The sequence below is a fragment of the Sorghum bicolor genome, chromosome 1 (assembly GCF_000003195.3).
Source record: "Sorghum bicolor cultivar BTx623 chromosome 1, Sorghum_bicolor_NCBIv3, whole genome shotgun sequence".
Classification (NCBI taxonomy): Eukaryota; Viridiplantae; Streptophyta; class Magnoliopsida; order Poales; family Poaceae; genus Sorghum; species Sorghum bicolor.
The window spans coordinates 61160249-61180649 of NC_012870.2; the positions used below are offsets into that span (position 1 = coordinate 61160249).

The following is a 20401-nucleotide window of genomic DNA, read 5'->3' on the forward strand; positions in this document are numbered from 1 at the left end:
AAAATATTTTGCAAAATCGACACTGTAGCACTTTCGTTTGTATTTGACAAAAAATATCCAATCATAGACTAACTAGGCTCAAAAGATTTGTCTCATCAATTTCGACTAAACTGTGCAATTAGTTTTTATTTTCATCTATATTTAATACTCCATGCATGCGTCTAAAGATTCGATGCGACGGGGAATCAGAAAAATTTTGCAAAATTTTTTGGGAACTAAACAAGGCCTTAGTTCCAAAACCTTTTGCAAATTTTTTCAGATTTTCTATCACATCAAAACTTGCGGCGCATGCATTGAGCATTAAATATAAATAAAAACAATAACTAATTATACAGTTGCATGTAATTTGCGAGATGAATCTTTTGAGCATAGTTAGTCTATGATTGGACAATATTTGTCAAATACAAACAAAAGTGCTACAGTGCTCATTTTGTCAAAAATTTTGAAACTAAACAAGTCCTTTCTATGTTAGGTCTTGTTTAGTTCCTTTTTTTTTGGTTTTTGATATTGTAGCATTTTGTTTTTATTTGGCAATTATTGTCCAATCATACACTAACTAAGTTCAAAAGATTCATCTCACGATTTACAGGTGTAATTAGCTTTTTTTGTCTATATTTAATGCTCCATACATGTGCCTCAAGTGTCGATGTGACGGGAAATCTTGAAAAATTTTTTGGTTATGGGGTGAACTAAACAAGACCTTAATTACCGATTCCAATCGCAGAAAGAGTATCATAAGTCATAGCTTAAAAGTTGAAACCCACCTCACAACTTCAACGATTTGCCAACTTACGTTAGACTCTCTCGTCTTTTCTACTAAATTTTGAGAAAACATTTATGAATCCAACATTTATAACTATTGGAATCACTCAACGGTGGAGAATGATACTCTTAGATTTTCAACTTCGTCCGTTAGTTGTATGTTGTTTCGTTTTTCTAGATAATAGTTTTTAAAATATATCTAGACATAATGTATATTTAAATGTATAACAAAAATATACCAAAACAAGGAAAAAATGACTTACAATTTGGAATAGAGAGTTGTAATATATTTTGAGAAGACATTCGTTTGGGTGAATAAGCCATATCAGAAAGTACTGTTGACTGATTTGCTGAATAGATTCGATATAAACTCAACGCTATAACTATTGGATCGATTCACTCAAGAATAGCAATAAGAGGTGGATACTAGTTACGGAAGCTAGAAACAAAATTTGATGTTAAGCTTGGGGGTTAGTCAGAGTTATGGTTTTGAACCAACATCTCATTTACTAGTAAAACAACATGTCTAGATATGAAAAACAAGGAGAGCTAAATTGTCCGTGCTTGCACTAGAATCTGGCTGCTCAAACAAAACGCGGCTAGGGCAAAGAGAAAATTGCTGAGCAAGAAAAAAGAATTAGAATAGCTTTGTCAAAAAAAAAGAGAATTAAAATAGCTGTAATAAAAGTAATAGAAGGGGCAAGAAATGGAGTGCTCCGGAGGAACGGGAAAGCGATGAAAATAATAAAATAGGCAGCCAGACCACGGGGCCCCTTCGTCCACCTCCGGCCGAGCGGTGGCCACTTCTGTGTTCCCTTCCCTCCCAAAAGGCAAAAAAAACCCTAGCAAAAACCACCGCCCCAATCCAAATCCTCCTCGTTCCCTCCACTCCACTTCCCTCCCAAAATTTCAAACCTCGAATCGAAGCTATCATGTGCGAGCGCCCACCTACCCCACGTTGATTGGAAGAACAAGTCCGACCTCACCACCTACCCCATTTTTCCTCCCAAAAAGTTCAAAAAATTATTCGATTCCGCCGCCATCCCGTCCGCCCTACAAATCCCGCCAACATGCGTTCCATCTGCGCCATGCGCTCGCTGCTCGCCGCTGCCGCTGCTGCCGCCTCCGCCCCCAACGTACTCCGCGCCAGCGCTTTCCCGTCGCGGCCGCCGCTCCTCTCCCTACCTTTCCGCCGGGGTCGTGCTCTAGCTGCCAGGAACATGCTTGGCGCGGCGAGGTCTGTCTCTGCGGCGGTCCAGTCGCGTGCCGGCGGCGGTGCGGCTGTGGAGGCCCGGGCTGCTCAGTCCGGCGAGATCCATGTCATCGTGGGACCCATGTTCGCCGGCAAGACCACCGCGCTCCTCCGCCGGGTCCAGGCCGAGGCCGGCAACGGAAGGTACGAGACGCCGGCGATGCCTGTTCTCCCATGCGATTAGTTCTGCTGACAGAGCGGGCCCACCTTCTAGTGACCTCTCTTATGGGGTTTTTGGCTATTAAGACACCTTATTAAAAGGTTTGGCTACGAGGAAAAATAGGTCTTTTTGGTGACATATAATGTAGTTATGTCTGGTCGTCGCTGCATCTTACGAGCTTGCATTTGTCAATATCTTGCTCGGGAAACAGTGTATTTGTCTTTTGTCCTGCTCTTCACTGTCCAGTGATGACATGGTACATAATCTTAGTGTTATGCAGAAAATTCCATAGACTCAGCTAGTCAAAGTACTGCGATAACAAGTGAACATTCTTGGGTTAGCTATGTTATTTTTTAGTCTCCAAATTTCAGGTTCTTTCTCTGCAAACCTATAAAATGAAATTTAGACAGTTCGTTTGACAATTCTCTGGGCAGTTCTAGAACAGTTTGATACGGTATCATGTTGTGAGGTCACTGCTGCTGTGTTGAATTCTAGAATTCATATACATGTAATCCTATTCCTAGGTGTACATCACATACACATTGGAAAACTGAAATTTGGTTGCCTTTTTTTTTGACTGGTTCTATGTCTTGGATTAAAAAAAATCATTTCTGACCTTTTCACAGTGTCGTTATAGGAGTGTGGCACTAGACCATTCTTTGGGCAGTTTGATACGATATCATGTTGTGAGGTCACTGCTGCCGTGTTGAATTCATATACATGTAAACGTATTCCTAGGTGTACATCACATACACATGGGAAAACTGAAATTTGGTTGCCTTGACTGGTTCTATGTCTTGGATTAACAATTTTCATTTCTGACCTTTTCACGGTGCCATTATAGGAGCGTGGCACTAATAAAGTCTGACAAGGACAACCGCTATGGATTGGATTCTGTTGTGACTCATGATGGTACAAAGATGGCATGCTGGGCCTTGTCAGAACTATCAAGTTTTCATGAGAAATTAGGAATTGAGGCCTATAATGAGGTTTGTTCAAACACATGTTCTCTTAATTTGCATGCTGGTATCCTATCCATGAACTCTACTACCATGCATATATTTTGAATAGTTCAGAACTTCAGATTGCTGCATCAGGAATTATGTTTCCCAACTGCCCATCAGTATTAATTTTCTTGAACAAAGAATTATTGAGAATCATGACAGTAAACTCAGCTGGCAGTGCTCAGGAAGTTTTGCACACATTTATTTGGAGTAACTCAGATTTAAAACAAGAACAAATTATAAAGAACCATATGGTGATTATTATTATGGGTCAGTCCTGATTCCTGATAAGTTTTAGTAACCCACCAATATGAACATCTAAGCCTGCAGCTTTATAAATTTAATTATGTTTAAGAAATGAGATTATTTCCTTACTTGTTTACTGGCGTTGCACAATCAATTGCCAGTCCTTGTTCGATTGCTATTGGTCATCTAATATGATTTGATCCCAGTAGAACATAATACTAGCTGTAGTGCCTCAATAGTTTTCTTTTAAATCTGAAACCTTCTGATCATTTACCTAACCATGACCACATGACAGGCTGGTACAACACTTACAGCACAGGTAAACAGGACTCCCCAAAGATCAGCCCCCCCCCCCCCCAAAAAAAAAAAGAATAGCTGTATACTCTTACCTTAAACCACTTCTCTGGCTTTCTTCATCGCACAGGCTCATAATTTTTTCCCCTTCTCACTTTCTTGTGTTCTTTTACTCTCTGCTCAACCCTCATCTATCATCCTAAAAGGGAGAAAAAAAGAGGAAAGGAAAGCATTTCTCTCATCTCAGTTTTGTTGATCATTGTTCTGTGGCCTCCTTTTTGTTGAAACTTGAAAGCTATCCATAAGAGCTAAGCCTTTGCTTATTTTGCAAGCTTGTGCCCACACAAATTCAGACAGACATTGATCAACTTTCTCTTTAGCCATATGCATAAGATGCCATGAGATTATAAACTTTGCACCTAGTTCAGATGTAGGCTTGCAAAAGTTATGCCTTTGTAGAAAACTAATGGATTTAAATGGTTGTTGCCTAACCCCTTGTAGACTAACTAATGCCACTGTAATGCCCAACGCCTACTTGTCCTGTCCCCTAGCTTGCCTTATTGTTCATTATGTAGGTGCCGCACTCAGCATGTGTCTAAAGAGAAGATTTTCTGTAGGAAAAGCAATAAATACTTCAACAGTTGCACATTTAGTCAATTTTAGGCTGAATGACATATTTTGAAATCAAACCTGAAGTCCTATCCAGTTGGATAAAATTAGCTGTAACTGATATGTTTCTTTCCAAGTGGATGTCTTAGGTTTGTCAAGTGAGTTTGCTATCTTCTATTTTTCTGTTTTTAATTCTATTGCGAATTTCACCACTGGTGTGTATAAGATTGTCTTAGTTGAACAGATGAAAAAATACTAGTTCATTTGTTGTCAAAAGTGTATTTGGTTTGCAACATATAGGTATAAAACTAGTGCTTAGAGATGTTGTGATTGTGTGTTATCCAAAATTATATACAGTTATGATGAGGCAGTGATTCATTAGCATGTAAACTTGCACTCTTCATGTTACAGTAATTGGTATCAACAAAATAATGAAAGTGAGTCTTGATACTGCTGGGAAAGTTGTCATCAATATGTTCCTAGGAAGTTTATGACCTATAACATTAAGGTGTTTTCTTGGTTTGTTAATGTTATTAAGTTATATGTGTAATCTGGATCATCCATTAGGGAACCCCATAAGCTTTCTCAATTTAGCGGTGACGGTGTTATGTCTGTGTGTATATTGGAACCTTTTTGGTATTTGTGAAATGTTTAATATTAAAAAAGACAGATATAATAAAAAAAATGAAAAAGCTGACTGGATAAAAAAATGTAGTTGTTATGTTTAGTGTCTTGAGCAGGATCCATGTATCCTCGAAAAATGCATTTTCTGCTTTAAGCCTTGTTTGTCTGCGCGTACTAAATCAGCAACCTCATGGCCCCACTGTTCCATCAGTATGAGATATCCCCTGAAAGATGTCTCACCAGTGCCATGATACCTAGCCAAAAGTCTGGTCGAGATATTTGCTGCTGATCTTATTGTGCACATGAAATGGCTATTGAAATAGGTCCTCTTCTCTAGACATTTGTTAAATCAGTGAAATTGGTTTTTGCAGGTAGATGTTATAGGTATTGATGAAGCCCAGTTCTTTGATGATCTTTATGATTTCTGCTGCAAAGCTGCAGATCGTGATGGAAAAATTGTAGTTGTTGCTGGGCTAGATGGTGACTACAAAAGGTGAGTTATAAGCTTTTGATTGACCTGACTCTGAGCTATATGGTGCAAAATAATTTTTCAGAATGAGTATCGTGCCAGCATTACATTTACTCTTTTAGATTTTGTGAATGTGATCTTGGCAGGAAAAAGTTCGGTTCAGTTCTGGATATTGTTCCCCTGGCTGACTCAGTCACCAAGCTAACAGCACGCTGTGAGCTATGCGGTCACCGAGCGTTCTTCACATTGAGGAAGACGCAGGAAACCAAGACTGAACTAATTGGAGGAGCTGATGTGTATATGCCTGTGTGCAGGCAGCACTACATGGATGGGCAGATTGTCATTGAGGCCACAAGGATTGTATTGGACCTTGACAGGTCCACCACGGCGGCGAAAGCTTTGAAATAGGTCAATACCTGACTTCTGCATGCAGATTTGCAGTGTGTAACAACTTATTTATGATGATATTGGTTGCTGTTGAGTGTTGGAGACACTAGCATCTCAATTCTGGCATCCGTCTAATATAGTTGATGAAAAGCTATTGACGACATTGAGATGCAGCCACCATTGAGGGAAGCTAAATGAGGCTATCCCACAAAGTACAATTGAGATTTGAGAAAGATTGTAAATATCGATCAGTTTGGATTTTAAATGTGAACATTTATATGGCTTTGTCCTGTGCCATTGGCACTGTGATGCTTATTAAGCAATCAGGTGTTCGGAATTGCTATTTCTGTAGAGGTGTATATATACTCATTTGGCGAGGAGCCGAGGGCCCACACGTATTTCTAATCTAAGAATACGGAGTGTACAAGCTAATCATGAAAGCTTTTGACCTTTTTATATTTAACTAGTAAATATGCCCGTGCGTTGCAACGAGATATATAAGTTTTAGTATTGGAGAGAACAAATGACCATAAAATTTTTTCATTATTTAATAAATAGTATAGTAGGCTACCATAGTTAAAATTTATGGCACTAAATCCACAATACTAATATAAGTTGTTTGGGCGCCCTTCCTAAAAATTATGATGTTTCTAGTTTCAAATTTTATTACCTTGAATGAAGGTAATCAGTTTTCTAATTTTTTTTAGTAGCATCTCTATTTGCTTTCATACCAAAATTGTGATCTTGTGGGTCTCCACATCAATTTTTTTCTTTGGGAAAAACTGCCAGCTCAAGCGATTCTCGCTGCACGTGGCACATGCGACCTGATGCTGCTTGGTCTCGCTGTGCGCAAGCTGCGTGAAGCGGTTTGAAGCTCAGGTGGATTCGATTTTTGGAACGTGGTGCTTCTTCAATTCAGGGCTCCAAGCCTCGTCTCCGGTTAAATAGCAGAAGTATGCTCGTTGTCTCTGTCTCGTCTCGCCACTATCCTGTTCCGCACCTAAAGTGATGGCACCCTCGTCCTCTGTCCGTCCGTGTGCTGAGAATCTCGGAACCCGTGGTCATGTGATGTGGGGACGAAGAACCCAGCCAATAGCTTGGTCAACTTGGGCAACCACGCACAGCGTAAAATCGTCCGTGTCAGCCCGGCTCAGCCCAACTACAGCCCACTATCCCACCAGTATATAATGCTTCATCCAAAATAACCCTAGGTCTAATATTTACTCACCAGCCGCCGCCACACCTGTGCACGCACCTGCTCCTCTTCTCCTCCACCCATGGGCGTCCTCTCCATCCCTGCTCTAGTGAGGTTGTGTGGAGATTGCCCCAAAACTTTGCTGGCTTGGATCTCTATGTCTCTCCACCCTTGCCTTGCTCTCTGACTTGTAGCTCCACTCATGGACGATTGGGGCTTATCGAGCTATTGGGCAACACGCCCATCACCGTGCTCTTGTGCCACGCCGGCGGATCCCCACGTCGACAGCCAGCGGCGTCCTCGAATTCTCCCTAGCGCCACCTAGAAGATCTCCCACGCCATCATCCTCATCAAGGGCGTCGACAGCTTGCTACTATTTGTTTCGATTTTTTGCGCTGTTAGATTTTATTTCTACTTGATTCGAGGGCTGATTCCAGGAGTGCTAAGCAGAGAGGATTTGTTATTATATAGAAAACATAGGTAGATCCAAACGAAAATCTTGGGCTTCTTTTTCGATTTGTAATTCTTTTTGTTATTTGACTTGTTGGATTCTCCTTTCTTTACTTGTTTGCCCTATTACTTTGTACATGTATAGGTTCTACATGAACTTTGTTTTCAAGCTCTACTGAAAACGTATATGAAAACGTATAAGATTAGGTAAAAGGAGGCTTGACCGTGAGTCGAAGCCGGTACAGGCAAGATGCCAGACGAAGGCGGACAGGGCGAGCGGACAGAAAAAAGGCAGACTGAAATTTTGGCTCTTTATAGATAGGTATAGATATAGATTAAACATCCTAGACAGATAGGTCGTATTACGTCGTAGGAGCAAAATAGCGACATAGCAAGTGCTTGAGTCCTTGTTTAGTTTCCAAAAAATTTTGTAAAATTTTTCAGATTCTACGTCACATCGAATCTTTAGACATATGCATAAAGTATTAAATATAGATAAAAATAAAAACTAATTGCACAGTTTGGTCGAAATTGACGAGACGAATCTTTTGAGCCTAGTTAATTTATGATTAGATAATATTTATCAAATACAAACGAAAGAGCTACAGTGTCGATTTTGCAAAATATTTTGAAACTAAACAAGGCCTGAATGTAAAGCAGAAGTGATGGATCAAAAAAAGGGCACCTCCCTAACAACTACACTGGCCGTATGAAGACGAGACATACGAGCTGCCGGTGAATCTACCATCTTAGAGCATCTGCAAAGGCTCTGCAAACAAACTTTTCATTACCTTATTTTTACAAAAAAGAGTAGAAAATATCCTTCAAATGGTTTTGTAAATAAGGTTTACAATTTGGTTAACTTTGCAAAAAGAGGTTGAGGCTTTGCATATATGCAAACCTTTCCACCACTTTGCACCTACAATTTCAGCCTTCCACGTCGGACTCCGTCCCCCTGGCCCCCCCCACCCCGCGCGATTTCTCTACGCCCGTCCGCCCTCCCTGCCGCGCGCGCCCGCCCTCCCTACCGCGCACACCTGCCCTCCAGCTGCCGCGCGCGCCCGCCGTCCTTCACGACGACGCACCGAACTGGCGGCGGCGCGACCACGGAGACTCGCGCGCGTCCACGAACCACGACGTATGCGGCCACGTCTGGACGACGTACGCGGCCACGACGCGGGAACGGAGGTGGACCTTCCCTCCGAGGAGGACGGAGGTGGACGGAGCCGAACTGACGTGAACGACGATGGCGACGAACGCGGCTTGGGCTGGGCGGCGACTGGCGTGAAGACCTGGGCTGGGCGGCAACTGGCAGCGACCTGGCCTGGGCGGCGACTGGCACGCACGACGTATGTCAAAATGGCGCGAAGGAAAAAAAACGCACGGGCACGATCGGTGAAAAAAAATTCGGAGGTGGGGTCTACACTTTGGGTTTGCTAAGTCTAAATGCAAAGTCCCTTGGAGTTGGACTGTTTTTAGACTTTACAAATGAGTTTGGGACTTTGCAAACAACACCATATGCAAAATTAATTTGCAAAGTCCCTTGGAGATGCTCTTACGAGGTATGGACTAAGCGATGCAATTCTCTAACGACGATAAAATTGTTAGGTGTATGAATCTAAGGATACAATTCACCAACATTCATCCGCAAATATACAAAGGCAGTCATTGCCAAGGTCTTGATAGCATATTAGTTGCTTCCTGATATAGAGTGAGCACAAAAAGAAAAAAAATTGTGCTTTATTTTGTAGTCCAAAAAAAAAGCTAGATCGTTGTTCCTCTTAATGTCATGACTCTCTACAAAAATTATATATTTACCAAGTAATCTACAAGCAATTGTTGTTCCAAAACCTTGGCTGATTACTAAACATGATCATGACTCAAACTTCACAAATTAAGACTATAATGATTGGGGTGATAAATGCGTGAGGAGGCAACCAAAAAAAAAAAAATCAATTCTTCGTAGTACTTATAAATAGAAAAAATATGATAATATATGTCATTGAGCACTTAAAGACTGTTATATGCAGCAACACATCTAATGGAAAGGTAAGTCACAAAAAATCTAATGGAACGGTAATAAAAAGATGTTAATAATAGAAATTAATAAGCATTCTGTAGTAGTGATCCAAATTCTCATATAAAAGGATGGTATTAATATCATTTTTTTAAAAGACTGCTATATACAAAAGATAAGTTTAGCAAGAATTAATTCAAAAGATAACTAGTAGAATTTTATATCATTTAAAAAGATAAGTTTAATTATCTGATTATCTACACTTCAAAATTTACTAAAAACATCCTCAAAGTGTTCATATCTATTTAAATGCCCACTTAGCCCCTCCCACCCTGCTATCACCCAAGTCATTGTGGAACCAACAAATCTCCAAACTCTCCCAAGAACCGAGAGATCTTTTGATTTGACCATGATGAGGGCCCTCATTTCCATGCTCATCGTCGCCGCCGCAGTTGTGGGGCTGTGCTCTGTCGCTCCCGCTGCATCAGCGCGCGAGGCGCCCCTGCCGGAGAACGTCGGCAGGTGGACGCCGATCACGGACGTGAACGACCCCGAAATCCAAGAGATCGGCCGATGGGCGGTTTCGGAGCACGACGCGGCGGCCAGCGATAGTCTGGTCTTCAGCAAGGTGGTGCGCGGCGAGGAGCAGGTCGTCGCCGGGACGAACTACAAGCTGGTCATTGAAGCGACCAAGGGCGCCGGCGGGAAGATCGCGACGTACGGGGCGGTGGTGTACGAGAAGGTTGACAATACGCGGCAGCTACTATCGTTTGCGCCGGAGAACTGATCTGTAGGACGTCGCCGGACGACGGTTCTAGGATTCAGATTTCAGATTGGATTAGAGTTCTGCAATTACGGTGGTGTATGTAATAAGAAACGACATGCTGGATTGCTCTTGTCATACCATCGGATTATAATAAGTAAGCTTCCATCAAAGTGTCTTGATCGAACTCTTGGTCTATCTTTTTCTGTTTTTATAGATGCTAACGAACTTAGAAGGCTTAAAAATAAGACAGAAAAGATAGGGAGAGAGAAAACATTCAAAGGGTTGAAATAAAGACTTCCCTCGGTACTCACAAAGCAAGTCGTTTAGGACAGTGATACGATCTCCAAAGTCTAACTTTGACTCCTTATTTCACTAAAAATATTTATTAGAAAGTAGTATACATATATTTTTATGAAAGTATTTTTCAAGACAAATCTATTCATATGGTTTTTACATTTTCAAACTCAACAACTTAAAAATTATTCATAATTTATATTCTTAATGTTTGACCCAAACTTTGTCCAAAATAACTTCTTGTGAATATGGAGGGAGTACTATACAAGGTGCTAGCAATGATATTAATTAGGCACGGCTTTTTTTAAATGATATTAGAGCATCTCCAAGAGTTTGGTACTCCGTCCATATCCATAAAGAAAGTCGTTTAGGACAACGACATACTCTTTATTTTTATAAAAATATTTATTAAAAGGTGGTATAAGTATATTTTTATGAAAGTATTTTTCAAGACAAATCTATTCATATGGTTTTTATATTTTCCAAACAACAAATTAAAAGTTATTCATGATTTATATTCTCAAGGTTTGACCCAAACTTTTTCCAAAACGATTTTCTTTATGGGTATGGAGAAAGTATAATTTACTTGATAAACTAATCAATTTAGCAAGTTAACAAAGAATAGCACCTTAATTTTGTTCTTCTCCAAGTCTCCTATAATAACTTTCTAAAAGTTATAATAGGGCTCATATTTAATGATTTTTTGGTTTATTATGTTGTTCATAAAAAATTAAAAAGAAAATTGTATCTTTTATCGGCACCGCACTGACGCGAGCACTACTCTGTACGGCCAGCAACATGTGCCTAGCATCCATGCCTTCTGGCTAATACAAGCGATGGGCGTATATAGAGATAGTAGGCTATGCACATATGAAGGCAACATGTCGTGTTTTTGAACCAAAGATCAATAACACCTGCGGAGGCAAGCATGGAACGATAGCGTTGACCTATAGAGCGGCGACAATGGAGGTCGGTACATACCAGCGGCGGTCGGGCCAGAGGACTGTACAAGAAATGGCGTGAAAATAGGTCCGAGGAGGAGAGATAGGGAGTTCGCTCGACTATGGAAATTTATGAGTTGAGGAGGATATTTGACATTTTAAGGAGCTATTTTACCAAACTGCTAGAGAAAACTTTTTTCTTTTTTGCTAAAATATTAAGATATGGAGTTATTTTACCAAACTCTTGAATATGGTCTTAAAATGTGTTTGGTAGTGATCCAAATTCTCATATAAGCATTCTGTATCTAGATTCTCTGAAGGCACATTCCAGATGATGAATCAAAATCATTTGGTGAGATCGTTCCGCTTGTGGGTTAGATTGTATTCAAAAAGATATTTTTTTCTAAAAAATGATATCATATAATAAAAATATTCTTTAAAAAATATGGAACTTTTGGGGTGGAGAACAACTTAAACAACCCATTTTAACTTGTTTCACTTATAAAAAAAGAAAGAATTAAACAAAAAAATCTGGTTGCTTGTACAGAGGGGTGCAAGAATCAAAATCACGTGAAACTAGCTAATTGTCGTTTCTCCTTGCTAAGCATAAAAATGAGAAATGATTCTAGTGATTCTCAAGGGAATTGACCCATTTGACAACGATTCTATCGATTTCCCATGCTGAGCCACTGCAGCCCACTCGCGCCACGCCCATCGCCGAAGTCCGGTAGTTGTGTTGGGCATGAGAAGGGGAGTCCCGCGTTGAGTCTCCATGGAGGAGCTCTCTAACACCCTGATGCAATTCGCTAACAATGATAAAATAGTTAAGTGTATAAATCTATGGATACAGTTCACCAATATTCATCCACGAATATGCAAATATAGTCATTGCCAAGGTCTTGATAAACATATTAGTTGCTTGCTCATTTAAAGTGAGGGAAAAATACTTTTGTTGTTTATTGAGTAGTCCATAAAAAAGCTAGATCGTTGTTCCTCTTAATGTCACGGCGCTCCACAAAAATAAAACTAATTATTTACCAAGTAATCTACAAACAATTGCTGTTCCAAAAAAACTTGGCTGATTATTAAACATGATCATGACTCAAATTTCACAAATTAAGACTATAGTGATTGGGGGTGATAAATGTGTGCTTAGCTAAGGGTGACAGGAGGCAAAAAAATGAATTCTTCGTAGTACTTAAATAGAAAAAAGGGTGATAATACTATATGTCAATTGACTACTTAAAGACTACTAATGCAGCAACACACCTAATGGAACGATGATAAAAGGATGGTAATAATAGCAATTAATAAATACTACTAGTATACAAAAGATAAAGCAAGAATTAATAAATTAAGAGATAACTAGTAGAATTCTATCATCTACACTTAAAAAATTACTAAAAACATCCTCAAGTTTTCATATCATCTATTTAAATGCCCACTTGAGCCCTCCCACCCTGCTATCACCCAAGTCCATTGTGGAACCAACAAATCTCCAAGCTCAACCAAGAACCGAGAGATCTTTTGATTTCACCACGATGAGGACCCTCATTTCCATGCTCGTCGTCGCCGCCGCCGCGGTGGTCGGCCTGTGCTCTGTGGCTCCCGCTGCATCAGCGCGCGGGGAGCCGCCGGTGCCGCAGGCCGTCGGCGGGTGGAAGCCGATTAATGTGAACGACCCCCACATCCAAGAGCTCGGCCGCTGGGCGGTTTCGGAGCACGGCAAGCAGGCCAGCGACCGGCTGGTCTTCGGCAAGGTGGTGAGCGGCGAGGAGCAGATCGTCGCCGGGACGAAATACAAGCTGGTCATTCAGGCGACCAGGGCCGGCGCCGGCGGGAACAGCGCGACGTACGGGGCGGTGGTGTACGAGAAGGTCGACAAGACACGGCAGCTACTGTCGTTTAGTCCGGCGAACTGATCGATATAAAGGCGTCGCTGGGACGATGGTTGTTCTAGCCTCGACGTTTAGGATTTCAGATTAGAGTTCTGCAAGTACCGCGGTGTAATGTAACGAACAAAATCATGTACTATTGCTCTTGTCATATCGTGGGATAATGATAATAAATAAGCTTCAATAAAACTTGGTGCCTTGCACCATGGCAAAAAGGCACAACACAGACGCTCCTTAGGGATATCACAGACGCTCAAGGAAACGTCTGCAGTAAGGAGTCTGTGATAAGAAAATATCACAGACACGTCCAAGCGCGTCTGTAAAAAGTTTCTACTACCGACGCGTATTAATAAAACGCGTCTGTGGTATTGTAATCTTACCACAGACGCGCTTACTAGTAAGTATCTTCTACTGACGCCTATTAATTAAAAAGCGTCTGTGGTATTTACTTAATGCAGACGCTTCTGCGCGTGTCTGTAATTGTCTACTACAGACGTATTTAGCTTCCGAACGTAACACGCGTCTGTGGTTCCTACAGACGCATTTAGCTTCCGAACGTCTGAAAACATTTGAACGTAAACGTGCATACACCACACGCGTCTGCAGTAATTAATCTGGCAAGCAAACAATCAGTACGAGCTGGCGTCACATGCGTCAGCACTGATTCAAATTAACACATCACATGCATGCATTACACAGAAACAACAATGATCCTCAAAGTATACGTAGTTCCATAAACGCGGGAAGGCCTCTTCATGTTTTTAACGCACGACCATTAATTAAGTTAATTAACTCAACTCTAAAGCTCACGGCATCAAATGATCTAGCTATTTAATTATCTTTTGTAGGGTCATAATGAAACTCGCCTCCATCTTTGACGATCTGATCCATAATAAACTTAGACACCACCTCTCGAGTCTCCTCCATGTTGACTTCCATGCTTAGGGCGTCGAAATCCTGTAAAACACAACATAATATCCAAAGATATGTCAACATAATTGGGTGAACAGTAGGAAGCTCCAAGGTATGTCATCCCCTGCTATCCTCTGTTTCCTCCCCTGCTCTCCTCTGTTCCCTTCTCCTCTCCTCTATTCCCTGCTGCTCTCTGCTCTCCTATGTGGTAAATGAAGTATGCAGCAGGAAGCTTGTAGTTTCTATTATTCAGACCTCAATGGGAGATGGACTGACAGAATGCATTGCTCAGCCAGTTGTTTTTTCTAATAAAATAGAAGTAGAGGGCTCACCAACTGCTGTTAGATTTTCCAGTTTGGTCATTCCCTGCTGCTCTCCTCTGTTTCCCTGTTCTGAACTCAGAAGTGGTCTGAATCTAGGATGTCGACAACAGAGGCCGAACCGGCAACAGGAAATGAGGGAGTATGCAACTGAAGTACCAGCCTTACACAAGATGGCAACAAGGATCCTCTCTTTGACATCAAGTGCATCTGGTTGTGAAAGAAATTGGAGCGGGTTTGAAGCAGTAAGTAGCTATCTGCTGTCAGCATTTCAGAAGTTTTTCAATTAAATTGCAGACCTGAACATGTTCTTATTTAGTTATTTTTAATCTATAGATACACACTATGAAGAGAAATAGGCTTACTACATTCAGTTCAACTCCAAGCTGCTTAAAAAGCTCAAGGATTTTTGCATGAGAATGGAGATGATTGTGCATTATAGTGGTCTATAGAGATGAGGAGGAAGAAGTTGGTCTGTTCTTGGAGATGCAGTGGGAGCAGAAGAACAACTTCAGCTGCGTAGGAGTGCTAGAGTGAGAGAGCTCTATGAAGGAGAAGAGTTTGAAACTGATAAAGAAGAGTTTGATGAAGATGACTACTTGGAACCCTATTGAAGAAGGAAGCTGACACTGTTTTGATCGCATGAGTAGGCGGCGCCAATGAAAGCAGACCAACAGCCTCTGTTGTTTTCTCTCTTGTCATCACGTTCTTCCCTCTGGATGGAGAGCTAGCAAACATTGCAACAATGAATGGCCAAGGCAACATTGTCCTATCCTTCTTGTCTAATTCTGCATTGGCGGTTTCCTTTGCTTTCCTCAATTAATCACATGTCTGCCACGCGTTTGATTATTAATTTGATTGACTATCTAGTATAAGTCCTTCTTTATCAATGAATCACTAAATCTATAGTATCTATAGTAAAGTACAGGAACTGAACTCAATAATCAATCAATTATTCTTCAAAGAAGAGACAATTATTGTCGGTGTTTTTCCCCCGGGGGGTCACACCAACGAGTAAATTTGTATGCGTGCTCCCTTTCCCGGATGGTGATGCAAGAAGACACAGAGATTTATCATGGTTCGGGCAAGAGAAGGCCCTACGTCCAGCGAGGGGGAGAGAGTTTGTATTATCTTGCACCTAAGCGCTCGTACAGGGGTGAATACAAGCGTGGTATGAAGTGGAGAGCTCTACGGTGTATGAGCGTGATCTTGTTCCCCGTTCTATTCCTGAGTCCCTCCTTTTATAGTCCCAAGGAGAGACCCATGGTACATGTATAGGCGTCAGAATAGGAGTCGATAGCAGTATGGAGCGCTGACCTACTCGAGGCTTCCGTACCGGCATGGCCTCGAGTCGTCCCGTCTTAATAGCCTGGTGATGATTACGCGTGCCCTTGCATTCCGTTCTGCACGCCGTCCTGGATTGGTTTGCCTGATGTACGCTCGTACGACCCGACGGCAAATCCGGCGGTGCAGTTGGGATGTGGTTAGTCGACGCCCGACTTGTCTCCTGGATGGGTCTCTATCTGGTCGAGGGTCGGACGCCGTACGACGTCCTGATGTTGAAGCGCTGACTTTGGCCATCTCGAGGGGGTCTTGATTAGACACTCCGTCTCTGTTTCCCACGTCCTGACACGCCTTGGGCCGTTTGGTGGGGAAGGCTGCAAAAAGATCGATGGGACAGGTGCCTGTTCTCTATCACGCCCCCCGTGACCCATGTGTTAGGTGGGGAGGCACCAGGCGCATTTAATGCCCCAGCCCGCGTGCGCGCGTTAGGCGGCGGCAGCGTCCTTGCGCTCGACGCCTCCCGATTCGCGGGAGCCGGTCCCGTATTCGACGTTGACCAGAGCTCGACGCCTGACTGATTCGCTCGACGCTATTTCCGTCTTCGAGGCTACGGTCGTCGATGGTCGTGCGTGTGTGCGGACGGAGCGTCGAATCGAGGCGCTAGTTTTATGTACGGATGATTTCGTTATTCGCGTTGGTGAGGGTACCCCTTGTTGATACCCTCGACAGTAGCCCCCGAGTCTCCATTCGAGCGCTGGCGCTCGAGTGGAGACTTTTGTCTTTTCAGTCGAGGTTCCGCGGGGGCGCGCGAGCGACCCCGCGGGGGTAGCCCCCGAGCCCTCGAGGGAGTATTTGACTCCCTTGAGGGTTATTTTGCCTAATTTGCAGAGACACTGTCGACACCAGTGGTGGAAGGTTCTGATCGGCTTTGCCTTGCGTGGAGGTTTCGACGTACTCTCGATAGAGCGAGCGTCTTCCACTCTAGATCGAGTTCCTAGCGGGTAGTCCAAGTGAGAACTTGTGCCCCTTTCGAGGGGGTCAGCTGTAGCCCGGAGGCGTTCTCATAAAGCTGGGTCGACGTGGTCGGGGATACCGGTCTCATTCGATAGAGTCCAGCGGCTCGATGCCTCCCGTCGGGGGGATTCCTCTCGACTGTCTCGACCCTGCCTTGGACATCGCCAGCGAGTTTTCGAGGCATGCCTCGATTTTCAACCACTCGCTGGGGACCCCTGACTCTTGGTGCTCGAGACCGGCTGTCGAACCCTTTCGACGGGCAAGCCATCGACCTCTCGAGACTGTTGTGGGCGCGTACCTTGGCTTACGAAACAAGGAAGCTGCCGTGCCGGTTCGTCTTTCTGCCCGTTGGGCGCGCCTTTTCAGGTAAGTGACGTTGCGACACCGTATCGGCGGGGAATTCGGAGCGTCCGTCCTGTGAGGAGGGAAAGGACCGTTAGACGGCGCATTTATGGGGGGTGTTACCTCATTTATCGGATCGCGGCCTATAAATGCGTCGTGGCGCCGTCGCCGTTCCTCTTCCTTCCGCCCTCACACTCCCATTCTCTTGTTGCCTTTGCCTCCTTGCTGTCTCAGCTCTCTCGCCGTCTTACGCGCACACGCCTCCTCGTGCAGCAGCGGATCCACCGCCTCTTCGGCCAAGATGCCTGTAAGACTCATCGCCACCGACGACTGGGGCCCGTCGTCGATGACGGAGCGCCGGCTGCTAGATCTTGAGAAAGAGGGATTGCTGCGCCGCCGCACCTCACTATCGTCGCCGGAGTGGATCGCGCCGCCGGCGAGTCACAGGGAGCCCCAGCCGCCTGCGGGTTACGTGGTGTCGTTTGCCAAGTTCCACCGCCACGGCCTGGGTGCTCCCCCGAGTCGCTTCATGCGGGCCCTCTGCTTCCACTACGAGGTGGAGCTCCAGCACTTCTCCCCGAATGCCATCACCGTCGTGGCGGTCTTTGCCGCCGTGTGTGAGGGCTACTTGGGGATGATGCCGCACTGGGAGCTGTGGCTCCATCTCTACAGGGGCGAGCTCTTCAACGCCCCCACTGGGACCACCGGCGTGAGGAAACCGGTGCGGGCGGGTTGCCTCAATCTCGTGCTGAAGACGGGGAAGTCGGAGAGGCCGCGCGAGTACATCCCGGTGGGACTGTCGACCAACCACGCCGGTTGGGACTCCCAATGGTTCTACCTGAGGAACGACGACGACCTGCTGCCCGCCTATACCGGGCGCTTGATCACGGAGCGACCGGAGAATTGGACGTACGGCGTCGTCCAAGTTCACCAATCTCGACTCGACCCCCTCCTCGACGTCATGAAGAAGCTGCGTTCGGAGGGCTTGACCGCCGCCCTCGTTCTCTCGGCCGTTCATCATCGGAGAGTTCTCCCTTTGATGTCTCGGCCGTTGAGGATGGACGAGATGGGCCCCGGCGTTTCATCTCGGGACCTCGAGGCGTGCCGGATGTCAAACGAAGCTCCGGCGGATGACGAAGTCGCGGCCCGAGTCAGGGCTGCAATTGCCGATGATTTTCAGCCGGAGCATGTTAACGGCTTCCCCATGAGGCCAGACGCCGGCTCGATAGATCTGGTATGTTTTCTTCTTGCGTGCAACCTCAATTCCGGGTTCCTTTTCTTCCCCTCTCCCTTTCCTTTCTAAGTCTGCCTTTATTTTGACAGGGACGAATCGACGTCCGGTCCTCGAGGCCTCCGGTAAAGGAGGACGAGGCCGACCGTGATAAACGGCGCCAATCTGCCGAAAAGCTAAAGTCCGCCAAGGACTCTGCCAAGAAGGGGGAGAAGAAGAGGAACCTCGACCGTCAAGCGTTAGAGGCGCGTCGGGCCAAATCCAGGCAGAGGGGGGAGCCTGAGGAAGAATCCCCCAACGATGATGATGACGACGACGACGACAGTGATGATTCCGAGGGGATAGCGTCACGTCTCGACCGGATCCTCGAGGGCCCCTCTCGAGGCGACGTCGACGCCCCCCGGACGGAGACGTCGAGGGAGGGTCCGAGCGGATCTCATCGCCCTCAGGCCGACACACCTCCTGCACCCAAGACGGGCCAAGACGCACCGCGCCCTCCCCCAGCGCCCAGAGAGAGCGGTCAGGCTAGGCCCCAGGCGAAGGGGCCACTGACTCGTGGTCGCGCTGCGGCCTCCGAGAAAGGAGGGGCCGGCCGCAGGAGCGCTAGTCCCGGTGCCCGTCAGGCGGGAACCGACGCGCCTGGGGCGGCGCCTACCCTCGAGGGACCTAGAGCCCTGACGCGGGGTGGCTCGAGGCCCGCTAGTCGGGGCGGCGGGAGGCGAGCTGTTCTCCCTGTGGGGTAAGCCCTTTCGATGTTGTGGCTTCTGTCTTCCTGTTCCTCTGCCGATCTTTTCTCATATAGCGATCTTTTCTCAGGCTGAAGCGGACCCTCGAGCAGGCCCAGCCATCTATGGCAAAGAGGCTCAAAACGGGAGCCGCCTCCAAGGAAACAGGTCCATAATTTACTTCTGGGTCTTGTGAGGCCCTCGTGTTGGTTACTGTATCGTCTGGCCCTTACCTTTCGCTTTGTAGGCTCCTCCGACTCTCAACCTCCAGCCGACGTCGAGAGGGCCCCGGCTCGTCCTGTGCCTATCCCGTCGCCGTCGACTGGTGGTGAGGCGCCCCAGACGCAAACGTTAGACGGAGCCCCCGAGCCCCCTTTATTGGGGGTCGAGGGGGAACCCATCACCATCAGCGACACGTCTGATGGTGACAGAGCGTCTGGGGGTGCCCGCCCCATGGAGGAGGAAACGTCGACCCCTCATGTCGCGGGATCAACTCCCTGGCCCGCCGGCCTCCGCACCCTCGAGGAGCAGAAAAAGAAGAGGGAGGAGGATGAACAGCGGGAGTGCGAGGCGGCGCGGCAGCCACAGGAGCACGAGGCACAGCAACAGCAGCAGCAACAACAGCAGCAGCAGCAGCAACAACAACCGCCGCCGTAGCAGCAACAGCAACAACCGCAGCAGCAACCGCAGCAGCAGCAGCAACAACAACCGCAGCAGCAACAGGGGGGCCAAGAGGAGGGACTGCTCGAGCCTCCGCCCCAAGGTCCGGCCCAGCCAGTGCCACCGGAGCCGCAAGAGCTCGGCGAGCAGGAGGAGGATCTGCCAGTGTACGGCCCCCCAACCCCGGCGTGGCTCCTCCCGGGGGCACCTACCGCGATCCGGGCAGAGCCGGGACGAGCGGATGGAGTGGTGGCGCTCGCCTGCCTGAAGCGCACCCCCCCCGACCCCGAGTCTGAGATCAAGAGGACAATCTACGGCATGGATGGGATCGTCCCAGGGTTCCTCCGGGAGCGTCGGGCGTGGGAGGACCGCTTTCCTTCCGAGGAGGATGAAATTGGGACGTCGGGGACCAAGGACGGAACCTGGAAGACGGTGGACGACGACGGACGGTTCCCATGCCTCGTCGACCTGTTCCTGCACCATGGGGGTTCTCTCGAGACCGTCGAGGACCTCATCCGCGGCGTTAAGGCGCGGGCTGACCGGGAGAT

General features: G+C 45.8%; 3 protein-coding genes across 4 annotated transcripts; all 3 read left to right on the forward strand.

Annotated features, from left to right (window-relative positions):
- LOC8066225 (thymidine kinase) lies at positions 1491-6145 on the forward strand. 2 transcript variants are annotated; one of them, XM_021451823.1, is made up of 4 exons: positions 1491-2158; positions 3019-3163; positions 5323-5444; positions 5735-6145. In XM_021451823.1, exons 1-4 carry the CDS (start codon positions 1833-1835, stop codon positions 5826-5828), a joined length of 687 nt encoding a protein of 228 aa, XP_021307498.1. In that variant the 5' UTR covers positions 1491-1832; the 3' UTR covers positions 5829-6145. The 2 variants fall into 2 exon arrangements, with proteins under 2 accessions (XP_021307498.1, XP_002465057.1); XM_002465012.2 differs by having other exon boundaries at positions 1493-2158; positions 5567-6145.
- Positions 9818-10405, forward strand: LOC8066226 (putative cysteine proteinase inhibitor 7). The gene has a single exon (XM_002465013.2). It carries the CDS (start codon positions 9879-9881, stop codon positions 10254-10256), a length of 378 nt encoding a protein of 125 aa, XP_002465058.1. The 5' UTR covers positions 9818-9878; the 3' UTR covers positions 10257-10405.
- Positions 13012-13392, forward strand: LOC8066227 (putative cysteine proteinase inhibitor 7). The gene has a single exon (XM_002465014.1). The coding sequence runs from the start codon at positions 13012-13014 to the stop codon at positions 13390-13392; it is 381 nt and encodes a 126-aa protein (XP_002465059.1).